The 23,946-nt window shown below is 39.3% G+C and overlaps 1 protein-coding gene across 1 annotated transcript; it reads right to left on the bottom strand.

The window, feature by feature from the left end:
• Window positions 1–672: 672 nt before the first annotated feature.
• Window positions 673–22,143, bottom strand: lrig2 (leucine-rich repeats and immunoglobulin-like domains 2). The gene is made up of 18 exons (XM_078249097.1): window positions 21,428–22,143; window positions 20,483–20,557; window positions 19,919–20,053; window positions 19,237–19,380; window positions 18,869–19,012; window positions 18,421–18,564; window positions 17,524–17,667; window positions 15,540–15,620; window positions 15,071–15,142; window positions 14,778–14,846; window positions 13,122–13,285; window positions 10,076–10,387; window positions 9,588–9,869; window positions 7,683–8,123; window positions 7,370–7,522; window positions 6,343–6,483; window positions 4,057–4,326; window positions 673–3,535 (listed from the first exon to the last, which is right to left on the bottom strand). Exons 1-18 carry the CDS (start codon window positions 21,613–21,615, stop codon window positions 3,303–3,305), a joined length of 3,192 nt encoding a protein of 1,063 aa, XP_078105223.1. The 5' UTR covers window positions 21,616–22,143; the 3' UTR covers window positions 673–3,302.
• Between the last annotated feature and the right edge of the window lie 1,803 nt (window positions 22,144–23,946).

Genomic DNA, 23,946 nt, shown 5'->3' with positions numbered 1-23,946 from the left:
CGTTTCCTGGGATTTGACTGAATTTATGTAGGAGGGACTTTTAAAAACGAGGTCTTTTTCTTAACAAGACTGATGATGGACTAACAGTTTTTTAAGGCCCATATTAGCTGGATTTGTGTTGGCTTGACATGACTAAATCCAGATTATAGATGGCTTGGCCTTTTAAATCGTTCCATGGTGTGCCAAGAATCATGTTGTGGTTAAGACCCCTGTGTCTGGAATTACATGTAACCTAAATCAAAGCCTGCAAGAACATTTTCTCTCATTTTTCTTTAAACCTTCCTACTGTCAGAAAAACACACACCATCACAGAAATCTGAAACAGATTACTTGATTAATCTTTGACAGAAAATAAACTATTTTCATGAATAAAACATTTTGGTTATTTTACGAGCGAAAATGACAAACATTTGCTCGTTCCAGCTTTTCTTTGCCTTTCTCGGTTATAGATCATAGTAGATTCAATACATCTTTGGACAAACCAAACACTTAGAATATGTCACGTTGGACTTAAAATTGTAATGAGCTTTTTCCCACGTTTTTTTTTTTTTTTTTTTGACATTTCACAGACAAAACGACCAATAATAAAAATAGACAGCTTAATCCATTTTGAAAATAATCCTACTTCTACCTGAGAAGTGTTGAGACAGACATTCACGATCCAAAGCAAACTATCAGAATTCATGTTTAATGTCAGAGTAATGGCTATGTAAGAAAAAGGCTCTTGAGACATGCTTTACAGAATGTACAGGTAAACAAGGTCCAAAAATACTATTGAAAACAAGATGCAAAACTATAACAATACAAACAAGCAGCATTGGATATTGCCAGCGCAGTTACTGCTAAACTTTGGTATAAAGTCATATAAGGACGTTCAGAGAATAAAATACAAATGCACATTATGTTATGCTGTGTTGGCAAAAAGTATTGATCAGAGAAGCGATCAATACCCCCTACATGTAGCTCCATTAGGATGACTTATCACTGCAAGTTTTTGAATTTCTCAATCGCTCAAAGGGGGCATGAAACTGACCTTGGCAAAGTCATGTTGGTTTTGAGCTTGGTAATGCCAAAATTCAGAGGAAGAAGCTTGGAATGTGCTGATGTTTTCAAAGGCGTGCTGATGATTGCTAAAATATAAGAACAAGTTAGAACCAAAAGAGTGCAAGAATGACATGCAATTCATGTCGACTTTGTGACATTACAAAATATAGCATCAAGCTACACCATCACACATTAGCAACTTTTCAGCATTTTGGATTTTTTTTTTTTTTGTACCACTGCAAAAAAAGAAAAGAAAAAAAAACCGTGAAAAGGAACATGACAAATCCTTTCTTGTTCCAAAATAAATGAGCAGAAAGTAGCAGTACAGATTATCAACATACCAGAAATGACAATAACAAAAATAAACTTTCAAATATTGTCGTCAGACATCATGTCAATGGAGTATGAGATCACTCAGTTGCCAGTTTATTAGGTACACCAAGCTAAAACTATTGTAGTGAAACAAAACAGTCCTGAAATAAATCCAACCTTCATAAAAGCTTTTAAATGTTCAGTTTTTGTTTCAGAGAGGTGTTGATTATTTGAGTATGTTGTAGTGCTTTTGAACTGTATTACATTCAAATAATTGAAGCACCTTTTGGTATATCTCAATACAATTCAACAGCACCACAAACATCCTCCAAAATAACCATAAGTTGAATCAACACCTTTCTAAAACCGTAATGAAGGTTGGATTTAGAGACTGCTGTATTAGAGTGCACTAGTTCGGTGTACCGACTAAACTGACAACTGAATGCAATTTGCTTAATATAAATTATATATAAATATTTTTTAATGACAACTCATGACATCAAATCTGATAAAAACGAGACCACGTTCTTTCACACGACAGGCATTTACATTTCCAAATCCTCAAAGCAATTTAATAGCTGACGTGGAAACAGAACAGTTTGACGACAGTCAGTCATTCTGTAAGGAGGAAAATTACACCCATTTCTCAGGAAAAGGCGTTCATCTTGTTCCCTGAACAAACAGCTTAAAACGTCAGGATAACGCTATGTCAATAAAGGCATAACATGAAGAAGCTTAAAATTACTGCAGCTTATGTCTCAAACCTTTCTGCAAATGGACTAGTAAGACATGGAATTCAATAGATTACTAGCCTTATGTACATACATACATGTATAAAATAATACAATACATTCTCATTTTTCACAGTCCCAAGTGAAAATCTAGGCTTAATCAATATCTATGGAAGGATCGTGAGCTTTTTGAGATAAAACTGTGATGATAAATCCTCACAATTTAAAAACAGCATGCACACTGCCATAACAACGTTTACCACCATTAAATTAAGTGCCTGGAAGATATGATGAAGGGGGAAAACAAATCAGTGCATACTGTATATAAGCCATAATATCACCTGATCGAGGTTACTGAAAATGCTTGTTAAAAAGGCCATCCAACAGACAACCGTTAGAAAGTAGCCAGCAAAACCATGATTGTCACATGTGCAAAAGAAATTGTACGCTTTCTCTCCAAACTGCTTATCATTACAAAGACATAAAATGAAGGAATAAGCAATTGCGTTTGACATAGGACAAAAAAAACAAGATCAGATAAAGATGATATAGGATATATTCATAATATACACCGCATTTTGGTGTCACGGTCCAGATAGCATAGTTTTGAGTCAGTTACATGGTCACATACTTTCTTTCCTATATTAACAACCACAAACTGCTGGTCAGGGAACAACAATTGTCAGCTGTTTTAACATCCATTTTCCCCACTTGGGAAAAGGTAGTTTGAATGTCACGTAGGCTGCTCAAACAGGTGTCTGTACGAGGAATGATGAGACAAAACTGCCAGTGTGACGTCCACGGGCACAACATTTCAGCCCCACAGTAGCAGGGACGGAGGAGCGAGAGCTTGTAAAGACTCCACCATGTCATGGCCTCCTCTCACGGCAGCATCCGACATGGCTCTTTAAAGCATACATTCATAGCTTTCTCTAGAAAGAGAACAAAGAAAAGTGAAGGACGTGGGAGAAGAGGGTCCTGCAGAGGTGTCAAGGAGGAGGTCCATTTAATCGATGGTCCGTTTCTCCAGTCTGACATATCAGTTTCTCCACTGTGGAGAACGATAGTATGTCCTCTTGAGCGAAAGGGGAATGTAAACATACAAGAGAGCATCTTTGGCAGAATGTAAGGAGTCTCTTTGGAGGTAGTGGGTGAAGGGAGGTGGGGGTGCAGCAACGAGGAGTCAGAGGCAGAACGTGGGCAGAGTGAAAGGACTTATGTGGGAGCAGGATGCTCCTGAGGGTTAGTCCTGTTAGAGGCACTTTTATGGTCCTGTGTTACTTGGCTGGACAAGTAGTCTGCCTCTGCCTCACTCTGTTCCTCTGCCCTGTCGGCAGCGGAGGCCAGAGGTGGTGTCCTGTGTACGGTTACTGGGTGCTGGGATGCGCCTGTTTGGGGTTTCGAGGACGGATCTTCCCCTTCATCCCAGAAGGACCTGCTGAGAGAATCTGCAAAGACAGGAAAACACAATACTTAAGACACCAATATTTATATCCATCTAACTCGAAAACCTTTAGATTTTGGGAGTGTTGGTTAGACAAAACAAGACTGAAGATCTTTTACACTCTCAGGAACTTGTGATTGTTTTACATTGTTTTGACATCAAAAAGTAATTGAAAATAATCAATTATTTAAGCCCTATATCAACCGTCAACCTTCATAACAAGCCTCTATGTATCTAAATTGGCCAAATCATATCTGGAAGATCAATATGTATAATAAATACAATCTTTAATGAGTTGACCAGTTAAGTGGGAAATCTCTTATCTGGCTTGAGTAAATCAATGACCTCAGTGTTTATACTGCATATACACAGGATCACACACACACACACACACACACACACACACACACATCAACAGGTTACCCAAAAACACCTCAGCAGGTAGGACATGATAGCTGGCAACTAGACAAAGGATGGTGTCACCACCTTGCTCTAAAAGGCAACATTTCTGTTTCCAAGTCTCACCATTAGCATAATGCTCCGGGGGAGTGTGGCTGCTCAACCTTTTGTCGTGGGAGGTGAGAAAGACAGAGGAGTCCAGGTTGCTAATGAGGCTCTCCAGTGCTGTGTCCTCGTGCTGGGCATGCTCGCTGAAGCTCTCCTTCAGGCCCGGTAGAGTCCTGTCCAGCGGCTCGTCCTCCCCCAGATAGGCGTAGGGACAGTACTCCCGTGTGCGAGAGTAGATGTTTGCGTTGTCGTAGCAGTCGGAGCAGATGACCAGAGGACCTGCACCACCTGGCCAGAAAGAATATGCATCTTGATAACTATTACTTTCCATATGTTTTTCAAACCTGTTCCAGACCATACCTTCCTTTTGGAGACTCGATCAGCGTGATGCAACTGGGAAAAGGCCTTAGAAACACTTAATCGCCTGATTACTTCAAATTATTCTCACCATATATTTATTTCATGTAAAACAAATACACTCTGTATTCATTGGTTTCATAATAGAACAAATACTATTTCATATCGTCTTTGTTTTCCATGCCTTTTTCGAGACCTGGAATTTCATTTCAAATTTCAATTTTCCAGTGTTTCAATTATATTGACTTCATTCATTTGTTTTTTATAATAGGTAAATATATAGTTATTAAGAATTGAACTTGAAAATAATGTCACTTAAAAGGAACACGTCGACTTATTGGGACTTTAGCTTATTCACCGTATCCCCCAGAGTTAGATAAGCTAATAAGATTAGTACCACCTGAAAAGCACCGTTGTTACTCTCTGCTCCTCACCACGGGGCTTCTCGTGTGCTGCGAGCAAATCACTCCGCCCAAGTAGCAGAAATAGCAGTGCTTTGCCTTCTGAGAATATAGTTCCCAGTATGTATACGGTTAGGAGATGGCTGTGTCTCATGTACCTTGTTATTTGTACACGCTGTGACTATACAAATCACAACATGTAAATAGGAACATGTTGGTGTTATTTTGTCACTTATTGGGAGCAGTAGGCTAGTTGGAGCCGGTTACCTCCAGGATCTGTGCTAAGCTAGGCTAGCGGTGGGAGATGAGAAGGGTATGTATGGACTAATCTAACTCTGGGGGATACGGTGAATAAGCTAAAGTCCCGAGAAGTCGGCGTGTTCCTTTAATGATGTAAAGTTCCAAGTATTGTGTGTCAGAATGTTGTGGCGTTATTATTTTATTAGATTGTTAATCTTTTCATAGTTGTTAAATCTTTCAACGGCCGCGCATTATTCACTTCAGTTGTAGCATACGGAGTTGGGGCAAGCCGCACTTCCAAGAAGCGAACACAGTCTGACAAAAATCTGAAGCAGCCCGAAATATTTAAGTTCTTTGAAAGAGGCAATGCAAACGCTGCCCCTGGACCACCAGAGAAGCACGAGAGCTGACAGAGTAAAAGACTACCGCCTCTCACATCTCCGTAAATACATCAAAACAGCCCAAGATACACATGTGACTATGTCTGCTTTTCAAAATAAGGTCTTAATATAGAGTATATACAAAAGACATATGGACATTAGACTCATTGGATTACAGTAAATTTACAGGAAGTATAAAACATGTTACCTGTGTCCCACAAAATTGTGAGGAAAATTATTTAATTTTTGGTTTGCAGGAAAAGAAAAATCCTGACAATGACTGAATAAATGTAAACCTTGAAATTGCTACATTTCTAACGTGGTTTCTTATTAGCCTCTCTTTGATCTAGGGGAAACCCTTGTTTACTGTTTCACACTGTTCTGGGATCTGCATACAAAAGCTACTTAAAGAGGTTATGTTGTTAAAACATAACTCTTATTTTTTTACTTCCCTCCTCTTTTTAAACGTGTTTCAACATTTTAGCTTTGTTTAATTGTTGGCATTTTGAAATTAGCTGTGTGTATGAGAGGTGCCATTTAAATAAAGATTAATATTTTGAATTGTGTCCATCGTCATATGTATCTATGCGCGTAGTGCTGCAATTATTACGAGCATCCTGATCTCATTATTAAGGGTAGTATGCATTTTCTCTTAATTAGTTCATATGTTATTATATCAAAATTGAATTAAAATATATACATATGAAAATAACTTCAACCTTATTACACCTTTATATGAACACATCTACATAAATACTAGACAAGTTGAAAGGATGAGTAAAAGGCATAGCTATTGTTTCCAAATCCTTTAGACACGAAAAAAAAACTAACATCTGGACTGAACAATAAGAATGCAGAAAACAAAAATCTAATCCTCTGAACATAAATAAAAAGCACATAACTGCTTGTGTGTAGATGACACCAACCTGTGGAGAGTCCAACTAGTCCCTCGCGGGGCTCTCCAGGGTGAAAGCTGCTACGGCCAGTGAACAAAGAGCCAACCCTGCAGTGCAGCACGCCATTCCCCTCAGTTTCCACCTCGCTGCCCGTGTCTCCATAACACACACCTGGGACACACATGATAATTAGTCAGCGTCTCATTTCAGCAGGGATGTGATCCGAAAAACAAAAGCAGAAAGAAGAATCTAACAGCATAGGAAAATCTTTGAATCCTGAAAAGTCAGTCCAAGAAGCTGCGATTTATTTATACAGAATTATTTAAAGACATTTTATGTTTTTCCATGTCAGATGCGTTGCATCTTTATGCGTTTGATTTCTTGTGGTCACATGAATTTTGTTACCAGCGGCGACAGCAACACTGGTGCTGTTTTCACTGTGTGTGTGTGTGTGTGTGTGTGTGTGTGTATGTGTGTATGTATGTATGCATGTATGTATGTATGTGTGTGTCATCATGGCATCCAAACGTCCTAGAGACACCTACTGTAGTCTGTGGCCAGATTTTTGTCAACGTGATAGCGTCACGACTCTGCAAGATGAAGTTACGAAAATGTACAGGTGTGTAGTTGAGATCAAAATGAGGGCAGAGTTCAAAAATGGGTGTGGTCCAAGCATGGCACCAAAAGTAGGGAAGGGGGGGCTTTGGCCCCTCCAATTTACGGCCCGAATTTCCATCGTGGCGGTTATGATTGCATCGCATGTTTTCTGAGTGTGTAATGACCATAGCAGAGATTACCTCATGATTGCAGTTCATAGATGATTACTATACACTCAATGTGTGCGTATGTTATGCAAGAATACCTTACTTGTTATGCCAAGATCAGGACATACTTATCATGTTATCATGAAAAACCAAAGCTTGTTATAGATATCACAAAATGATTATTCCTGATCACAAGAAAATTAAAAATAACCTCATCCAAAAGAAAAAAAACAGTTTGTGTTACAGAATCAAACATAGTGGAATTCACCAAATATAAAAAGAAGGTTACTCACCATCTGTGCCCTTATGGACATATCCATTGGAGAGAGGAGGCATGAGCTGCTGGTGGCTGCCTGCCTCAGAGGTACTGTAACCTTCCTGAGGCTCTGACAAAGTACCCTGAGAGGACAGGTAGCTGGGGATGTCTGCTGGCAAATTCATCTCGTCTGGAACAGACACATTTTGTTACACGGTATTGCGTTCTGTGAAACGGTCTAATCCTCACAACAAAGTCCCGTCCCCATAAACACATTTCATGGTTTCCAAAAAGCCGCCATTATTGGGTTTATTTTATATCACAGATGGCTATGTGTCTAAACTGCTGACCTGTGTTGGTGATACTGTAGTCCTCACTTTTCCTGCGCATGTGATAGATTACAATGACCCAGACCAGCGAAGTCCCAACCACACAACACACCACCACAATCACCACAATGCCCACGGTGGTCCAGCCGTCCTGGTCGTATCCCGGGCCGGTGTCACAGTTTGGTGATGGTGAGACGCTGAGGTAGATGTGACCACGTTCTGTTCCCAGAGTATTAGACATGATGCAGGTGTATTTCCCAGCATCAGCAGGACCAGCATCAACTATGATAAGGAGCTGGTTGGCTGCAGCAAAGAAGTGGCGCTCGGTGAGTACCAGAGGCCCGTCATCTTTGGTCCAGTTGAGACGAGGGGCTGGGCTGCCTCCAGCTATACACTGAAGCACAGCAGTTTCACCACGGGCCACAGTTCTGTCTTCCAGCGGCCGCATGAAGGATGGAGTTTCTGGGAGAGAAAAGGATTCATTGATTTTTTATTTAATAAGGATAATCCCAGTGGTGTGTGTCAAACGGTTTAGATGGATGTCTACAAGGTCAAGTTTGTTATTTTGAGAAGAATTAGTAGGGTTTTTTTTACATTAAAGCATGTAAATGTTCTAGTAGAAAAGGAACAAAAAATAGTATGAAAAAAGCATGAGCCTGGAGTGTAATAGCTCTCCTTTAAGCCTTGATTACAAAACTGTGTCATTAATTATATACCACCATATAGCCTAATCAAATCTCAGAAGCACAGTTATTAAGAACTGTGATGTAACAGTTGTGTCAGAGACAGTTCATTCATTTAGATTTAAATATACTCCGTGGACATGGTATAATAAGGTTTGCATTTACATTGTCATTAGTTAAAATTGCCAATTAGGAAAAACAAAAACAGGGGTGTGTAATGAGTGACAGACATACACTACCGGTCAAAAGTTTGGGGTCACTTAGAAATGTCCATTGTACTCCATTCCAGACAGAATACCAGCTGAGATCAGTTGCATTGTTTTTTTAATCAGAGCAGCAGTTTTCAGATTACATTGTGTGCTTACATAATTGCAAAAGGGTTCTTGACTGTTGTAGAAAGACGTGGCTGAAGAAACGCTTGAAATTCCATGTTTTTTGGTCTAAATGTCATACCCAAGTTAAAAGTGGTACAGCTCCCATATACTTTGACACTCTGGGCTGTGCCTGATATCATTGGAAAGGTGATTGATGTGGGTGTGTTTGTGTATTTGAGAAGTGTTGTATTTTGTAGTTTTTTGGCTTTTTTCTTTGCACTTTTCAAATGAAAATAAAAAACACACAGACATTGTAGAATCTGTAGGAAAAAAAACAATATAAAATACATTTTTGAGTCTTTTGGCTTCTGGATTTTTTCTGTAGTAAGCTGAGACATGTGCCATAATGCCCTGTGTTGTCTGTCACCTGTCAGATGTGTTTACAGCAGTGTATTCTAATCATTTTACAGATTTATGACTTGGACGGAAATAAAAAACCTCCATTCTAGCGTCTGTAACTCTGTGTCAGTAAGGCCTAGAATCACCCTGACACTTGTAACAAAAACTTGAGATGATATCAGACACACCCCAGTGTCTATAGTATATGGGAGCTGTACCAACATTTTTAACTTGGGTATGACATTTAGACCAAAAAACATGGAATTTCAAGCGTTTCTTCAGCCACTTCTGTCTACAACAGTCGAGAACCCTTTTGCAATTATGTAAGCACACAATGTAATCTGAAAACTGCTGCTCTGATTAAAAAAAACAATGCAACTGATCTCAGCTGGTATTCTGTCTGGAATGGAGTGGACATTTCTAAGTGACCCCAAACTTTTGACCGGTAGTGTACATGAGCAGAGTGACTCTGAAAATACCAAGTAATAAAACGTCAGTAATATGCTCTGTTGATCAGGTGGGTGACTCACTCAGTACAGTGAGAGTAGCGTTTGCAGACAGGCTGCCAGCTGCATTTTGAGCTGTACAGCTGTACACTCCCATGTCTTCCGTCTTCACATTAGCAATGAAGAAGATGTCATCATCTGGCATCACGTGCATCCTGCGCTCCCGGGCAGCAGGGAAGTCAGTGCCTCCATCCTTCTGCCAAGCAATCTGGGGTGATGGATGGCCTTCAGCAGCACACTCCAGCCGGGCCATAGTCCCAGTCCGGATCGTCAGATCCATGGGAGTCTTAAGAAAGGATGGCAGCTCTGAAAGATAAGTCAATAGAAAGTCAAGGGTGGGACAGACATAAAATATAAAGTGATATAAGCCATAACCAAAGTGTATAGTATACTGGCAAGACCAGCACCTTATAGCTTACAGAAAAAAAATACAGAAAAAGAGAAAAACATATGGCTGGCAATCCTTGGCAATCATCAATCACATTCTTTGACAAAAGGGAAAACATCCTCACCATTGACAGTAAGCTTGGCCCTGTTGGAGTAGTTGGAGCCAAAGTGATTGGAGACCACACACTGGTAGCGCCCCTCATCAGTGAAGTTGACATTGAGGAGGTGAAGCACAGTGGTGTAGATCAGTTCTCCCTCCTGGTACCGGGCATAGTTTTGCACTTCTGCATCATACAGCACCTCCCCATCCTTCCGCCAAGCTGTTGTCATTGGCGAATCACTGCTGCTGGACGCAACGCAGCTCAGAGTCACGTTGTTCCCCCGCAGGGCCACATGTGTCTCTGGGTGAGTTGAGATCAGAGGCTTGGGGAAATCATCTGTTAAGGAGCAAGGACAGATAAACTCAGCATTTTTCTAAGTTAGAAAAATCCATATTTTTACAACAGACCTCTTAACTGAAATGTATGATATTAGTTGGTGTTCAACATAAAGTATGCCAATAAAGGAAGGGCAACATCGTGGTCAGCTTGGGATCTATTAGGACCCAACAACTGTATATCCCAGTGTTAGACGTTTTGTACAACTGGTTATGAAATTAGTTAAAAAACTTCGAGGAGGACATAATGAGCTGTTATAATAAAATATACATTGTAATTATAGCTGCTCCGCAGCGATGGTCGGGGCCGAACATTTTAAACTCTACTCAACTAAAAGAATTTAAAGCTGCTGTAAAGAAAAAAAAATTCTCATTAGAAAATTCTGAGAATTTGTGTACTTGGTTAAGACAACATAGAGATGCCTGTCATTTATTTTCAAAAAGATCAATAAATGCCGAACTGATGTTTAAAGGGGTGAATAAGTGATTATATAGGGTATTTTACACTGTTCCTTAAGGTCTCCTAATAGGGTATGTAACATTGGTTGGGCTGAAAATTGCCCGAATGCTATTTTATTAGGCCCTTTTCTAAATAGAGCCATATATATTATATTAATATATTCACAGGGTAGTCCCTGTGAATATGGCTCTATGGTTTTACGAAAATTGATGGCTAATTGCAAATTTGGTAAGACGTGTCGGACTTTAGCTAGGAGCTCCACACAGTCTGACGAGAAAGCGGAAACCTCCATACCCAGTTAAAGTCACCGTTTCTCGGTTACTGGACTACCGGGGCTCGGGGCTCAGGAGCTGGCTGGCTGCCAGCTGCCAGCAAACCAAAGGATATTTACAGTTTGAATTTCGTCATGCCACTTATATAACATCTACCCCAAGGTCTTAAAAAGCTAACAATGGTGTCCGATTTCAATTTAATGCATTTTTTGTGAACATTAGGTATTTCATTAGCTGCTACTGTCCCTTCAATCCTATGTGTACAGATCGCGGTTAGTTAGCTTCACTTTCGGCATAACTAGAGTATATTTACAGTTTGAATTTCGTCACGCCACTTATATAACATCTACCCCGAAGGTCTTATAAAGTAGCCTGGGTAAACCCTGATGAACTTCTGGCAAATTTGAGATTTGCTCTGCAAGTCAGTCTGGCAAAGAGCCCATTCAAACCCATTTCCAATGTCCCCAAAATCGAGTCACCAATCACAACCGCTGAGGCGGGCTTTATGCCAATCACAACCGTTGAGGCAGGCTTTACGCGACGACGATAGTGCAGCGACGGCGAGCAGCTTTTTGTTTACATTCAACATGACGGCTACCGAAGCGCAGCGTCACCCGGATTGGTGGTCTGATTGGTTGGAGTATCCAATGCGCCCAGAGGCATTTGAGCGGCGTCCGTTGGCGACGCCCCTTTGGAAATTAACTGTCAATGAACCTTTCCCAGACCCACTCTCAGTTACAACTGAGAAGGGTCTGGTGTCAACCAGGCTACTTATAAAGCTAACAATGGTGTCCGATTTCAATTTAATGCATTTTTGTGAACATTAGCTAGGAATTTTGTTAGCCGCTACTGTCCCTTCAATGCTATGGGTAAAGATCGCGGCTAGCTACAGGCCCTGGAGCTCCATCAGGGCCTCGGATTTTGTAGTCCAGTAACCAGAAACGGTGACTTTGCGCGGGTATGGAGCGCCGAGGGCTTCCCTTCGTGACGGAGATCCAGCTAGCTCACAGCGAGCCGGAGTCTATGAAGTAGGACACGCCGGGCGGCGAGGCAGCACCGGCCGCTGTCACGTAGCCTGCTGAGCTCCTGCTGAACTGCGACACACAGTCGGACAAAATTTGTAGTGTAGTAAAACGGCCCATATTTGACCTCTACATAGTTGATTTCTCGCATAAAAAAGTCTCAGAAATGAGTTTAGTGGTAAAATAGCAGATTAACAATGTATACAATTTCTGAGATCTACGCGACCTATTCAGATGACTAAGCTTACCTCAGATCAGTGGTGTAGCCTATGTAAATGTTTGGGCGTGACAAAGAAAGAGACTAGAGCCAAAAGAGCCGCCGAGTTAACGTCAACTAGGTGGCTCGTTGAGATTTGCCCGTTTTCAGAGGCAGTTTCAAATTGTGAGATTTGCAGAGGAAAGAGGTGTCAAAGGGATTTTGAGGTTCTATGTAAATTCGGTTTTGCATTCAATTACCCCTTTAAAGATGCTCTATTTTGCATTGACTGCAATGTGTAGATGGGGACAATTAAAAAAAAAAAAATCTCCTTGAGATAAAATTCTGAAATTTCACACACCAAATCTACAATGATCTTCGAATGTTGTGAATTTTTTCCATGAACATCAAAGATTAAGTTTGGAAGAAATGGCAGTATTTCTTTACACTACTGTATGAAGTAAAACGTTTTAATGCACTGTGGACTCAATTTTTGATTAATCAAACATTGTAATGGTAAATTTGTGGAGGACAGTCTGAAGATGAAGTTGCCCAAATTTGGTATCAATTGAAACAAACATGTGGGAGGAGATAGGTTTAAGACGTTTTGCAGCTTTTGCAAAAAGTAGAGTAATGGACTTCAAATTGCTACATGGTAACAGCAGAGCATAGTTTTTGCTTAGTTTAGAATTTTCGATGGCTGTTGTAGCACCACCATCAGCACACAAATCTCACTGACTGAGAACAGTATTTAAAACAAACAAAAAAAGAAAAATGGTACTGACCACAAACAAACTTTTCCAGGCTGATGGACAGGACATTGTGACCAAGTAGGCTGGCAGGATGAGCACAGATAGCAGAGACAGACTGCTGGAACTGGCTGTCAGTCAGCCAAGGCCCCAACCACTGCATGTGGCAGTCACACAGCAGGCTGCTCGTGTTCAGGACACTGAGGACAGAAAGGTAATGAAGGAAGACGTGAGAAGAGTCATTTTAAAATAAGATGATGGAATCCGCAAACTGCTGTAGGGATAAAAGGATCAGATGAACCCACTGAAAAAAATAAGTATGAACTTGGGATTTCCAGAATGTGTTTGTGAACATTTCAATAAGCGATTGATGATTTACCTTTTTAGAAAAGCAAACTTGCTTTTACTTGCTTAAAGTGTGCGTAAAGTTTTAATTTACCTAAATAATATAAACAGGGCTATATGACAACATATCAAGTGGTGCTTAAGTAACAGTGACGGTGAGCATGCAAGAATTGCTGTATTTTTGTTATACCAAATATCATGAAAACAAAGCTCTGAGGTCCCTGTTACAATGTGTGACAAATTCTTGCTAAAAAACACCTTGTTCCTCTGAACCCCGAAGGAATTGTTATTTATGAACCTAACAGTTTATAAAATGCCACACCTGTAGCAGTTCAGATGCATAAATACAATCCCACTAGAAAACTAAAAATACAAACAATACAGACAACAAGCAATGATACACAGCCATAAAAAAAAAGAAACACTGTGAATGATCAAAATTCATTATATAGAAAGGGGGTAAGGATATTTTAAGCATGGCCACTATCCAAAGTCATATATCAGGGTTTTCATTTTCAAACCAAAAAAAGAAAAATCAACCAACCATTGGAGCTGAATTACAGGTGTAAAAGCAACCTTTAACTGATCTTAATAAAGACAGGAAAATTAATTAATTGCTAACAACGCCTCCACAACCATGTTTTAATACACTTAATCCTAAAATAAATCTTAATTACAAGGGTGTAACCATTATGTTCCAGTAGCTAAGTTATCAGGCAAAGCCACTTTATCCACTCGCCTAGCAAATAGTGCTATATTCTATTAAAGCAACAGACTAATTAATAGGACTAGAGTCATGATACATTTACTGAGTTTGACAACTGCTGGGGCATTTCGTTAGCCAATGCTTGAGACACTCCTAAGATGGGCTGATCAAAACCTCAAAAACAGCCAGGAGACTTAACATTTCCACTGTCTTTCCTCACAGGCAGAAGAGACAGTTGACCTAAAGAAGAGGATGAGGATGCTGCAACTCAAATGCTGAATCACATCTCTCTGCTGGTCCAACTGCGCCAATACATTTACGTTTTTGTTAAGACAACAAGCTAATGTTTCCACAATTACACATCATTTTAAACATTGAATGGGACGAAAGGCTCCAAACTGAAGTTTCAGTGCTCTTGTCCATTCATTACTAAAGCTACAGTAGGTTACAACTTATCTTCTTCATACAAACTATATAATTTTTATTTTATTTTTTTATTAAAAACACTAATTATATCCTTTAATTGCAGTATTACTTAATCATTATACATCTTTTTTTATGAAAGTAATATTGTTACATCAGTCAAGAAACAACAATAAGGCTTCCAAATGTGCTTTAAGAGTCATTTAGTGTCTACTCACAACACTTTGAGCTTCATATGGGACAACGCCTCGGGGTGTATCGACATGATGCCATTCTTGCTGAGGTCCCTGCAGAGTGGACAGAAATATGGATTAGACATGCCTACGATGTGATTTGATCAAAATGGCATCACATCTCACAAGCATAAGACAACAGCAGCAGCACAGTGATAAAAAAAATAAATAAAAAAAATCCTTCTATTTATAATCATTCAACAATAACAAGAGATCCTTCTGAGACACGATGAGTATAACTGTGGGGCGTAACAGGGGTGTGCGATGGCTTTACTCACAGGTGCTCCAGCTCCTCCAGGCCCTCAAACGCTTTGTTAGTGATTGATTTGATTTTGTTCTGCTGTAGGATCCTTTTTTAAAAAAAAAATAATAATTAACATGATGTTCAGTAAAAACGGTTACCACAAAACCTGCTCCTGGCTAACATTTCATTGCACACTGGAACCACTGAGTCAGCAGTTTTTCTTCAGGCAAAATTGAGACATTTGTCCAGCCTTTTAATGCAAGTAAGAATAAACTGGGAACAGGAACAATTTCACAGCACAATTAAACCTGTAAAGTACAAACAGACCTATATGATTAAAGCTTCACATTATCAAGAAACATTTCTCCCCAGAAACAGAGTGTCTGGGACACTGACACAGAATTTAGAATAAAAATAAAGTCTAAATCCAAGATATTTTACTTGTATTATAAATCTGTCAATATTCCCATCTATCGATATGTGTGCAATCTGAGTGCCCTCACAGTGTGTTCAGCTTCTTCATTCCATTAAACAAACCAATGGAGTCTTCAATGGCCCAGGAGATTTCATTATTGCGGATATCCCTGAAAAACAAAGAGTCCCATTTTAGATATTAGGCACACACTACAGAATGAAGATGTGATGACTCCTCCTGCAAAGTTTTTGTTTTGTTTTTAAAGAAGACCACAGAGAGGGCACATTATCTGCACTGTGGCTGTGGAGGGGAAATTAATTGGCTCTGTTTAGCAGTGGGACAGTTCATGGGTCCACTGGAAACACAGAGAGGCCTTGTGTTTATAGGGCTCTTTTGTTTCTTTTTCATCATGCCTGGTTACACTCTTCAATTCCCCTCTCCCATGAATGCTCCCAGGATGGTCAAGCTCCCAAAAAGGACCCCTTTCTCATCGCAGCTCAGTGGCTTAAGTGGAAGTCTGAGCGGCAAATAATGAGTTCACAACTTCCTCCCTTACCAACACTTTTTACTCTGCAAGAAAATGTACAATGACAAAAGCATATTTGCTTAATTAGGCCGATACTCTGAGCCTTAGCTACACAGTATTTTCATAACTTTTGTGGTGGTGTTAATATAGTTTAGATTGGTCGTCTAATAATTTGCAAGCGCACACATTTTGTGAATGGAGAAGGGTAAAAGCAGCAGACGTATACCCCTGTTCACAAGTAATGTATTTTGTGGCACATATATGGGGTGCATACATGTAGGAGGGCATTATTGTTACAGATAACTCCCATTAACTTATATTTAAAAAAATTGTATTCAACACCCAAGAGAGAACATTCCTGACAAAGCCAGAGCGGTTTGTCATTTGTTGTTATGCTCAGTAGACGCTGAAATGTTGAGCATTCAACTACATCTGTAGTGCACACTACACTAAATATCAAATTTAAATATACAATTAATACATCTCTGTAGTGCAGAATCTGTACTACACAATACACTAAATATTACATTTAAATAATTAATAAATAACCAGCTTTTCAAAATAACAGTTGCAATGTACAATTTTACAAATTTTAAGCTCAGTAAACTATTTTCAAAAAAAGTGCTATAACAATTTTACTTGCATTGCTCCCATTATCCTCCGTGACACGCTCTCTTCCACTTTGCCTGACAACTCTTCTCCAAAACAAACCGCGCTGAGATAACATAACAGGATCACTCCAGCAGTCCACTCACCCCGTCTCTGCCCGGGCATGCCCCAGCTGCCACACATTTGTTAACAAACTCCAACGCACACGCGACGGTGAAATGGCGATTTATCCCTTTAAATGTGAATAAATGACAGTTACACTCACCGCCAGCAAATGCTCTTTCCATTGTGATTGGTGGTATCTTTACAACTCGCCGTTACCTTGTTTCCTACAGACTGTGTTGATGCGACTTGCGGTTTTTATATATATATTTAATTATTTATTGAAGACTCAGTTAAGGCGGCATGCGTGTGTTGTTAAGGCGGGCCGCCTAAACTGCAAAGTGCTGCGGGAAACCCTGAAGTAAGAGACCTATGCTTGCTTCTCCTGTGAGTGAGCAGAACTCGACTGTAGATTTTTCCAGTTTCAACTCATCTGAAATCAATTAAACATGATGCCTACAGTGAATGCCACGACAGAGGACACAAAACCAAGAGAACAGGATTCTGGTGGTTTGCTGTAAGACTAAACAGACAACTAATGACGAGCAGGATCAGAAGGCAACAAAGACTATATTAGAGGATGCAGACTTAAAAATACTGGCAATTTCTACTGTTATTTCTCTAAACTACTTAGGATTACTTGGGAAACGGACTAGAACTACACATGACGAGTGAAACAAACACAGACCTCCTGTAGTCAGCAGCCTTCATGAGAATGCACAGAGCCAAGAACATGTCAACAGGGTTATATTTTGCATACTGTGCTCTATTACACTTGTTTGATCAAATAGGTAACACATATTTCAGACCGATTTCTTTGAGGCATAGCACTTACAGGGTGCGCAGACTTGCCAGGCCACTGAACACTCCCTCTCCTAAATGGATGATGGCGTTTTCTCTGAGGTTCAGGTTCTCCAGGAGACCTAATCCTACGAAGGCTGTCTCCTCAAGTCTGGTCAGATGATTGAAGGACAAGTCTCTGCACATAACAACCAGATTTTGACAAACATTAGTTCAACCAAGTTCTTTATGGAACACTAGTCTTGCATGTTAATGTTATTCCACATTCAAGCATGATTATCATGTTATGCTAATTTGATGTTTTTTCCTTATTAGTTTATTCTCAGGAACTGTTCATTGTACAGGTGCATATGGACTGCTACAATGTAATGATCCACTTTTGAATGGACTGTGTCCTCTCTGATTAAGTGTAGAAAAATATTGGGCTAATGACAATGCATTGACCATGAGCCTATAACAAAACTGGTCTGATTATCCATTGTTTTTAAATGTACTGAGTGGCTTTTTTTCTGCCTTTTCCTGTTCACAGTCCGTGATGGGAGTGCCACTTTGTGAATGAATGACGTCATTCCAGAGCTGGACTTGATTGGTCCTGGTCAGTCAACCAAACTATTTAAGGCTATGGTTGAGGTCAATGTGTGAATTTACCTGATGAAGGTCTGGGACCGAAACGTTGTATTTTTCTAAATAAATGATTGCTTGCGTAATGGTCAGTGTGCTGGACTCTTCTCTAAGAATGATTATCTAAAATGAGGCATTTTCACAAAATTGGGAGGCAAGACAGCACTGAATCCGCTCCCGCCACCCAACAGTACTGTAGCAAGATACCATAACTCCTCTGAGCACAGAGAATGAATTTCAAAGTCTGAAGCTGAGGAAAGAAAGTGGGGACTCTTAGCTGCATGGGCATTTAGCTGTAAAGCAAACTCACAGTTCTTCCAGCTTTTGGCAAAACTCCCAGGCGTCTGGTCGGATGATGCCAACAGCATTCTGGCTGACCCGCAGGATACGCAGCATGCGCAGTCCATACAGCCAGCCTTTGTTGACCTCTGTTAGGTTATTGTGCTCCAGCTCTCTGAGACACAGATGGAATGACAAACAGAAATAACTAAATTACAGAAAAGGTTTTATTTTATTGAAAAATCTGGCAGAAAGAAAATCATGACTAAATAGCATGACGAATGTCATGACACTGAAAATACAGAATAAGTTGTGAGGTTTTCTCCTACTTTTGTGTTTTCCTTAACCCACCTACATTTGTGCATTTACAGCTATCTTTATAGCTACTTTAAAATATGTTACACTGTACTGTTCCACAATTGCTGATAAACACACTGTTAAATGCCACTTTGAAGAAGAGTCTACAACGTTGTACTTACAGTTCTTCAATGTTGTTAAGTCCAAAAAAAGCTCCATCCATGAGCTTAGTGATGCTGTTCCTTTGCATCTTCAGTGACCTTAGTGACTCCATCCCTTTAAATGTCAGACTGTCCACTATCTTGATCTTGTTACGCTTCATTTCACTAAAATGAGAGTAAGGAACAGCTTCCTTAAACCAAGTACATTCATACCAAAACAAACTAAAGCCACTCAATATTTTCAATTAGGTTTACAGTAAATTCAGCCAGCTACTTAAGAGTTGTTACAACAGAATTAAAATCCACAAATTTGTCTGCCAAGTACCAACTGTTAAAATCTTAAGAAATGATTTTAGTTTTGCACCAAAAACACACCATCCAATACTTACAGGAACTGAAGCTGTGGAAGTTTGAAGACTTTGGGTGGCAGCACAGCTAATCTGTTCCTGTTCAGCTTCAGCACCAGCAGGGAACTGGAGATGTTTTCAAAGCAGCCAGGCTCAAGGACGCTGATCTTGTTATTACTCAAATTCCTTTGAGATAAAAGAGCAGAAAGATTTGAGCCATATATATATATATATATATATAAATAAATAAAACTGCTATGTCACCTTACTGTTGTATTATAGAGCCCCCTTTCCCTTTTTATACCATTAGTTACTCTACCAATTGTGAACTGGTTTACTGTTATGACAAGTGTTTTTGTAATTACATTAGTTAAGATGCTAGATGTTTTCTATTAGTAAAATCAGGGTACCAGGATTCTTCAAGTTAAATTTAAGACCTTTTTAATATCACTTAGGATGAAATTTTATGCCAACTTCACAGCCATATAATGCTAAATCCATGCCATGTAACATTATTTTAATTTATTAAAACATTTCAATACTCCATCCAGTTTTATTTTCTATTACTTTCAACTTGCAGTGTTTCCCCTATATTCATTCTGCAGCGGTGCACTGCAGTCAACCTAGTTGAAACACTGACTTGTATTGACGGCTATTCTTGTAGACAATGTTCCGACCTTCCTTGATGGAAAATGGGTTAAATGAAGATGACTATTTTACTTACAGATATTTCAGCTGCATGGAGGGGAAGGATCCAACTTTGAGCTCAGAGATTGAGTTGGATGTCAGGTCCAGTGTCTCCAAGGAAACGTATGGCTGCAGCTGATGCATCGACAGCTCTGAGATCCGATTGTGGACTCTGAATTGTATAAAAATATGACAGTTATTAGTTTTCAAGTCATAATGACACTGGTTACTATGACATATTATGTCTGTGGTATACTCAGTGTATGTATGTGTATATGTATGTATGTATATATATATATATATATATATATATATATATATATATATATATATATATATATATATAAATAATTGTACCTTACCAGTGTTTTGGTTACAGTATATTTGTATACACAAAATAATGCATTAAAAGCTTAAGTGTCCAACCATTCCAAAAGGTTCTAAACTTAACATAAGATAGATGTGTTTATTCTTATTCATTATTGCTTTTTTACTTTGGGAGAAGTATGTAAAGAAGAAAGACTTTAAAGGAGGCATGCCTTTACATAATAACATAAGGCTTATTTTGAGAGAGGCTAAAAAACCTTAAGGAGATACTTACAATGACAGCGAGGTGATATTTGAGGACACATCTCCAAGAGAGGGAAGAACAGTCAGCTCATTGTGATTCATGGTGCTGAAATTAAATTCAACAAACATTAGTATCATATTAAAAAGTCTGCGGCACAAAATCTGCTGCAGAATAATTGAAATGGGCAAACTAAATCATCAAAATTAAAACCATTTGCATCAGTCAGACCATGGTGATTACAACTCCTTTTCCAAATGTTCTAGAAATTCTGATCAATTTACTCAGGTTCAGGTTCACGGCTTGATACTTCCATTCAGTTGCCAGTTTATTAGAGACACCTAGCTAAAACTAATGCACTCCAATTCAACAGCCCAGCAACAAACGCTACCATTATGAAGACTATAATGTTCCAACAGTTTCAATAAAGAGATGAGTATATTGATGTCTTTTAGGAGGTAGTTGAAAGAAAATATCAGTAGAAAACTACACTTTCAAAAGTAACAGTCGTTCTTTTTCAGTGGTGTGTTTTATATTCAATTTAATGTATAATTTGTTTAACAATTCAACAAGCAATTTGTTGTATTATAGCAGAATACTGAAAGCAGCAGAAAGGCTGAACTCAGTACACTTTAATATTGGTTTATTTATCGCAAATAATATTGATATCTCAATATTGAACAACGTTATCACTTATCGCAGGAGGCTTGTCATTCTTTACATTCACTTACAAAGTACAATATCTATTTGTACAAATACATCGGCGCATTGTATGCATGCACGTTTAAAGGCCATACTTTTTTGTTTACTTCTTTTTAACTCATATTATATTAGTGAGGTTTGTGTTTTTTCTTGTGTTTTTATCTTATGGTGCATCCCTCGGTGGAGCAACAAATCAGTGCTGTGGATTTAGTAACGTTACAAGACGAGACCAACGTTACATCAACACAATTTGCGTCTAACCGGTTGTGTACTTACACTTGTGTTATCCCATCTGGTGGGTCCACAGGAGCCGTGGACAGCCTTTTCCTGTTGCAGTCCAAAATATGGACTGCATCTTTTCCTTTAGAACACGAGCAAGGAGCGGGACAAGACTCCAGAGCCCAGGCACTCAAACTCAACAGCATCAACACAAGGGCCGAAGGAATGGGCCAGCCCTCCGCCATTTTAAATGTCCTCCTACTGAGGGCTGCGTACCGTTAGCTACGTGGCTAACTCGCTAAACTGGTACATTAACTGTTACAAAGCCACCATCAAATCGTCCCTGCAATTTGATATCAGTCAAACGAACACATGCTTCAGTTTTATAGTGTCATGATTCCAGACGGAACATTAAAATACATTTTCTCCTAACTTGTGTAAGGCATCCCAGCAGAAATTTCTTCCCTTCTTCCCAGTGCCTGGAATTTCTTCCGCTCCAATCTGGACAGTGGACACCCTCAGGAGTAGCTAACTTTAAAGCTAACTAGCTCAATGCTAAGATGATTTAGTCCAACAAATACGCCACTTTTCACCAGCAGACATTGGTTTAACTATATGATTGGCTGGCGTTTGATTACATCGAACCATGTGAAATGGTATCTTTGCTTAACCCGGCTTGTTTACAACGAATTAAAAAATGTTTTCTCCGTCTATGTCCCGCAAGAACAACAAAGCGTCTAGAGTTGATGACATTGCCTAGATCACGCCCATTTCAGCATATTTCCAGTTATTCCATTGGTCCGTTCTTCAGCCTGTCAAACGTTTGCAAGAATCCGATTGGATTTATGTCCAATGTGTTTTTGTGGTAGCCTCCAAAATCCATGCTCCTGAGTCGTTTAATAAAGTTTTTTCCGAACTGTCCTTGTTTTTCTCTCTCCATTAAATTCAATTATAAAACAGTTCGGCATCATAGTTTCATACTCAATAAAGTCCTGTCTTCACTCTCAATAAGGAGATACATGCTTAGCCTTTATTTTCAGGACATGTATGCATGTAGGCTATTACATTTATTTTATGGGATAAATGTAGGACCACCACAGTAGCACATCAAGAAAAAGTAATAATTAATTAAATAAATAAACTGAATGAAAATTCTGAAGGCTCAAATGAAAGCCGAGACTTTGAGAACTTAGCTTTGTGGATGTGAAATGTTTCCAGTAGAATTAATAAGTTGACAGTCCACTGTAGGCCTACTGTCTGGTTTTGGTTTTCATAATGTTACATCCTTGAATGGCTTGCAGTTTAGGATTGTTTTGAGAGTTCTAGAATTTTAATGTATACTGACATTCGGACTTCTTTAATTTTACAAAAATCACATTTGTTAGGCTAACTGCAGTCACAAATCTTGAAACAAATTTGTAGTAGGATAAATATTGTGCTCAAATATTGTAATTCTTTCAATGTATTGGGGCTAACAGATTAATATGGGAGAAGTCATGCAACAGTCCTTGTATGTATGAAACATCCTTGTTGTTATCGGTCATTTCCGCTCTATGCCTTTTGAGAAGTTTCAAACATAAGATTCAGATAGTAACCTATAGTCTGATTAGTCATGTCACTTAGGTTAATTTCACAAATCATATTTAAAATGAAGCTTATACATATATATACACACACACACACATATATATATATATATATATATATATATTAGGGCTGTCAAAATAACGCGTTAATTTCGATTAATTAATCTGAGAACAAATAACGCGTTAAAAACAATAATGCAGATTAATCCATTCCATATTGACGTTTGACCCGGAGCCGTTCTAGCCACCATTGGACTGTAAAATGAAGGAGGGAGACGAGAATGTGCTGCCTGGATTATTAATTTACTTGTAAAAATCTTCCGTTACCTTGAAACCATCCAGAAAATAGACGGTACCGTAGGGTGATTTCACGTCACCGCTCATTTTACACACAGTTTAACAACAAAACAAAACGCTGAGTGAACATTACTAGCTACATTTTTCATGTTGGTTTTGAGCGGTATACACCCCCACTAACCTGGAAAACGGTTTTAAATCAGTAACGTTACTACAGCGTGTCGGAGGAATACACAGACTGCTGCAGCGGCGAGTCAGAGGCAGAGGGCCATCACAGCAGCGTGGCTAACATTAGCTTCTTGTCTCATCTGTGGTCTGGTAAACAGTAAATTCATCAACTTCAGTGTCCACAATGCTATTTTCCAATAAACTGTAGCTGTCATATTTCATGTCGCGGCTTTCGTCGCTGTTTATCACTTATTGAGTGAAGTAGTACTCGCCCTGTCGTTTATTTGGTTGCCATAACTTCGCGAGTGATGACGTCCTGTCACTGTTCCAGTTGCTCTGCTCACTCTAGGGGGAGAGAGAGCGAATGACAGTTCGCATGAGTTCAGTAGAGCAGACGGCGCTACGAGTTTATGACTTTTCATAAACAGCTGAAGGAGCGGTGGTGCGCGGTGTACATAGCGGAAACCCTGTTGTGCGTCTGCCCTATTTCTGATACCATGGCGCTGGAAATTTTACCGTGACGGA

Source organism: Sander vitreus, chromosome 4 (assembly GCF_031162955.1).
Source record: "Sander vitreus isolate 19-12246 chromosome 4, sanVit1, whole genome shotgun sequence".
In the NCBI taxonomy this organism is placed as follows: domain Eukaryota; kingdom Metazoa; phylum Chordata; class Actinopteri; order Perciformes; family Percidae; genus Sander; species Sander vitreus.
Note: the sequence above shows the minus strand (reverse complement) of the source record. Positions and strands in the feature narration are given on the sequence as shown.